Raw genomic sequence first — 4,892 nt, forward strand, 5'->3', positions numbered from 1 at the left:
GGAGACGTAACAATATTGTAAAGTTACGTATGACTATTGTCATAAATTGGTAAAGAAAGAAGGGTTAGATTATTGTATTTGAAAAATAAATTCCACTTGACAAACACATAATGAAGCATATTTTATTTAAAGAGATATTACTAGCACTTCTTTTCTTCTTCTAACTGATCGGAATAACAAGTGTTTAAATTATTCTGGTAAGATGGCAGTGTTTTAGGAAGAACATTTTCATTACTGGGGCTTTTTAGATTTCACCCAAGCCTTGAATCCTTGGAGAGGTTCATCGTTCATGGCTTTATAGTCAGGTATTTCTTCTTTAACTTTAGCCATCCATGCAGATATTTTAGGAAAACTGCTGAATTTGTAGTCTAATACCTATGAGAAGAAAAATTAGTTAAAGGATTTCCTTCACTTATAAATGTTAATACATTTACATATTTCTTTATTAAAAATTTCTAAGTTGATTTCTTAGAGACCAATACACAAAATACAATATCAAATTTTTGCCGGGACCAAAATTAAAAAATATCCATAAAAGTTTTGGCTGTAATCTTAATTGATGTAAATATAACTTACTTCCATCATCGACAGAGAAGCCACAATAGAGATGTCAGCCAGGGTTAGCTTGTCTCCAGCAACATAGGAAGATTTTTCCAAATTACCTTCCAAGTAGCCCAGTGCAGTTTTATAGTTACTTTCTTTTTCCGGATCTGGATCTTGGCCTTTGAAAACTTGTGGGTACTAAATAAAATTAGGAAGCACAAATAAAATATGTAATTAGTTCATTTCATTATTTCAAAACTAGATAGTGTTATGATGTGTTCTGTCGATAATAAGTTAGTCTAGTTCCTCCTAAATGAGGCCCTGTATGGCCAGGTGGTTAGGGCATTCAACTCGCAATCTGAGGGTAGCGAGTTTGAATACTCGTCCCACCAAATATGCTCGCCCTTTTAGCCGTGGGGGCGTTATAATGGGGTAAAAGAGTAGCTCAAGAGTTGGCGGTGGATGATGATGACTTCCCTCTAGCCTTACACTGCTAAATTAAGGACGGCTAGCGCAGATAATCCTCGTGTAGCTTTGCGCGAAATTCAAAAACAAACAAACAAACATCTTCCTAAACGTTTGCTGAAGACTAGTAACAGGATCACTTTACGCAGTTGTAGGCCTAAGTTCATAATCTTTTCACCTTCAACAGAAATTTGCTCGCAATGATACTACAACTAATGTACAAATAATGTTGCTTGTATTTCACGTAATTGAAATATCCGCTATAACTAACACTTATCTAACTACTTAATCATATAACAAACTAAAACTGACCGTTACTCTTGTAACTAAGCTCAAAGTTTCACTGTTTCTCGTATTCATAACTAGTGTACCCACCTAGATTTTAATCTTTCGCGCTCTTTAGCTTACATCTAAAATATAATAATAAAAAATAGTTTACAACAATACAATTCTTTGAACATATAATTGTGGCTATGGTCACATTTCTCTGACTTCAATATGTGTTTGATCTGCAATGTGCTATTTTTGATTGCAGTTTTAAACTTTAACATGTATTGTATATTGGCAACTTTTTTTATCAAATTTCAAGTAAGAAGTACAGCTCAATTGTGACATTTTATATATTTATTTTTTAAGAGCAAATTTCTAAATGCTTTACAGACATCCATTAATTAGATTTAAAAAAAAAGAGGAGTACTTACAAAATATTCTCCCTGGGCCTTGAATAGTGTTCCCATATCAAAATACAACAATCTATCAACTACTGCCCTCTGGCGAGGATCCTTAGGATATAAAGAACTATCTGGAGCGTATTTGTTCACGAGATACTGTATGATTGCTCGGCTATGGAGAAAGAATTATTTTATTTAAATTAAAAATATGATAAAAAATATATATCAGAATAGATATTGAACATTTGGCATTGAACATGACATCTTATGTTTTTTTAGTTTAATATCCAATATTGATACGCCATTAGTTTTTTATTTGAATTTAGGAACGTTTAACGTTCAATTCTACCGTTTGTCCCTGATTGCATACAAAGAATTTATTTTTCCATCCATTTTTTAAGGATTTCAAGAATTTAATTTCGGCTTTCAATTTAAATTCACTTCAATTGAAGCATACGTTCAAGTGCATTAAAAATATATCGATCGCTGATACCGAACAGTTAAGCTTAAAGTGAAGTTTAATTACACAACTTAGACTATAGGAAAATAATGATTACAATCTATCATCTGAAAAGTTATTATGGTAGAGTGAGGGATATACAAACAGCCACGCAGTCTTATGGTGTCTGTTAAGAACAGGTGTTAAATGTACAGGTTTTTCTGAAACAACTTCACTCCAGTCAAATATTTAGTTTACCTGTACAATCGAACAATCCTTGTGAAGCGCCAAGCACAGATATAAGTAAAACATAAATACAGACGTACTGTTATGTTATACGTTGATGATATTTAAACACTCTAAAATAAGAGAAATACTTGACAAGTCGACATAAAAGTTACTGAATATATGTAAACTGGATAAATGAAAGGAAATGACGTTATGGAACACACTTTTACAGTTACACTTTCAATAACAGTTATTTACTAGTTACAAAAAACAAAAATACATAAGTGTTTACAACATTAACCTACCTTTCCCACAAGATAAACCCGTCGTCATCAATTGTTGGTACACAATGTTGTGGGTTCATCTGAAGAGAAGAAAAAAAGTTCAGAAGAGATAAAAACTCCCATACAATATGCATTAACAATATAATATTTTACCCATTGTCTAGTGCAAACATCGCAAGTGTCCTTCAAACCAGACACTTAAGTACTAGTGATAAGTATATCAGCCTTACTCAGGCCGTATATAATTTTATGTGACGGCCCGCTGCAAAGACAATTTCCTTCAATATTTCAAAAAATACTAAAATAACTTCAACAAAACACATATAACTTACGAACCAGAATTGGCTACGTTTTCTCGACGAAATTAGAGGTTTGAAAGACTTTAACCTCAAAATTTAAATATTACATTATCTGTCAAGAGGTTCTCACATAAAAGACATTTCAAGATGATATTAAGTAGATTAGAGAAAAAAATTCTGATGAACGAATGGAAATGTTGAGTTTTTACACACTAAATAGAACTGTATATTACTTATTAACCCCCCAGTAGCACAGCGGTATGTCTGCGGACTTACAACGCTAGAATCCGGGTTTCGATACCTGTGGTGGGCAGAGCACAGATAGCCCATTGTGTAGCTTTGTGCTTAATTAGAAACAAACAATTATTTATTAATTAATAGAAATAATTAGCAATGGGGTTTTTATTTTTTTCATGCCCACACTAAATTTTAATTTTCATTTTAGAAAAGAACAGACACTAATTAATTACTATATAAGAGCATAGATTAACTTTAATAGATTGCTACTTAAATAAAAAAACAAATTAAAAAAACAACATTGTACAAAAATCATTAATTTATACGAACCTTTAGGAACTCTGGTTTGTTTTGCTCACCAGCCATTAAGTCGACATTTTTAAGGTTTAAGTCTACACCGATAATCTTAGCAACCATGCGGACGGCCCGGCATGGTCCACTGGGTGCCATATGGTATAAGTCAATGGTCATGTTGGCAACTTGAAGTAGGAAAAGATATGCACTTCAAGAAAAACTTCCTAAATCTCCTTCTGAAGACTCAGCCTGAACTATTATATATTATTGAACCTAACTAGCTTATATATTGCTAGGTGGCAGCACATGCGAACAAAAAAGTCACGTGACGCTATTGACTATTGTGCAGTCACGATTACACCCATATATTTTGTAGTTGTTTTATTTAAAAGGGAGCGGTAAAACATAAAAACCAGTAAATAAAAAACTCTTGAAAACATAACTTTTTTGCATGTAAAACCTTGACGAAACATTCACGACAAATATATTACAATCCTGTTAGTTATGAACACTGTGAAAGATTCAAATATTTTGATTTTATACAGACGATACTTGTAATAGTAATATATGTATTTACATTAAAGATGTTTTCGATCATCCTTTGTCTGTTTCTTATTGATTGTTTGTGATTTGCAAAAGATACTTGCTTTAGTCAGAAGTTTGTTTGTTTGTTGGTAAGCGCAAAGTAAGCGCTGGTCTATCAATGCTTTGTCTGCCGCAAATATCGAAACTTAATTTTTAGTGTTTTTCTCCCTCAGACTTGTCTCTGAGCCACGGAGGCCTAGTCAAGGTCTCGTGTAGAGGAGAAAACGAGAAAAGCTGAGTCATGCTATTATGGCCGTTGGTTAGTGACAATATTCGTAGTCAAGGTCACTTCCGGATGGTATTCTAAAACTTACGGTTATGAAGTTTCAACAGGCTATTTTATGAAGGATATCAAGTTACTTTTAAGCTGTGTTAAACTTTTCGGCTGGATAATAATAAAAAATAATGAAATCTAAGCTTCATGGTCTACTAATTTAACATATTCATGAAACTTATAATTCAATTACAGTATGATGATGACAAAACCTTGTCGAAACGTTGTACATTTACTGTCATGTTAAACTTATATTAAAGTTTTTCTTCATTACCCATTTAAGCCGTCTCCAGCCATTATCAATTACAGTATGTATTGTATGTAAATAATGGTAATAACAATGCCAGTTTATAAAATGAAGAAGAGTCATCCAATTTCGGTAACAGAAGAGCCACATGTACAGATTTTTTATGCTATTTTCATAAATTAGATCACATTAATTCCACTACATAAAAATATTAATTTATTTTGAGTCATTTCTTTCAGTGTTAGAACTTTCATTGTCAAATTTATTTTTATTTCAGTTTGTCCTGTTACAAAGAGGTGAGTTCTATGTTTTTCTACGTATATTTA

At 32.4% G+C, this 4,892-nt stretch overlaps 1 protein-coding gene and 1 long non-coding RNA gene across 2 annotated transcripts in view; one reads left to right on the forward strand and one right to left on the reverse strand.

The window, feature by feature from the left end:
• Window positions 1–374, forward strand: part of LOC111088637 — a 1,583-nt gene extending 1,209 nt beyond the window's left edge. Inside the window, exon 2 of the long non-coding RNA XR_002613100.1 lies at window positions 306–374. This is a non-coding gene — a long non-coding RNA (uncharacterized LOC111088637). The remainder of the gene's footprint in view (window positions 1–305) is intronic.
• On the reverse strand, window positions 109–3,736 carry LOC106470701 (glutathione S-transferase 1-like). Its single transcript, XM_013931267.2, has 5 exons — window positions 3,497–3,736; window positions 2,652–2,710; window positions 1,710–1,851; window positions 577–741; window positions 109–375 (listed from the first exon to the last, which is right to left on the reverse strand). Exons 1-5 carry the CDS (start codon window positions 3,635–3,637, stop codon window positions 232–234), a joined length of 651 nt encoding a protein of 216 aa, XP_013786721.1. The 5' UTR covers window positions 3,638–3,736; the 3' UTR covers window positions 109–231.
• Between the last annotated feature and the right edge of the window lie 1,156 nt (window positions 3,737–4,892).

This window comes from Limulus polyphemus, unplaced genomic scaffold (genome assembly GCF_000517525.1).
Source record: "Limulus polyphemus unplaced genomic scaffold, Limulus_polyphemus-2.1.2 Scaffold4169, whole genome shotgun sequence".
Taxonomy (NCBI): Eukaryota; Metazoa; Arthropoda; class Merostomata; order Xiphosura; family Limulidae; genus Limulus; species Limulus polyphemus.

What these genes read in the sequence shown, in the direction of transcription:
- LOC106470701 (XM_013931267.2), bottom strand. Translation starts at nt 3,637, where the DNA reads ATGACCATTGACTTATACCATATGGCACCCAGTGGACCATGCCGGGCC. An exon ending in GGGTTTATCTTGTGGGAAAG is followed by an intron (nt 1,852 to 2,651) that starts GTAGGTTAATGT and finishes CTTTCTCCATAG; the next exon opens with CCGAGCAATCATACAGTATC. An exon ending in CTTCTCTGTCGATGATGGAA is followed by an intron (nt 376 to 576) that starts GTAAGTTATATT and finishes TTCTTCTCATAG; the next exon opens with GTATTAGACTACAAATTCAG.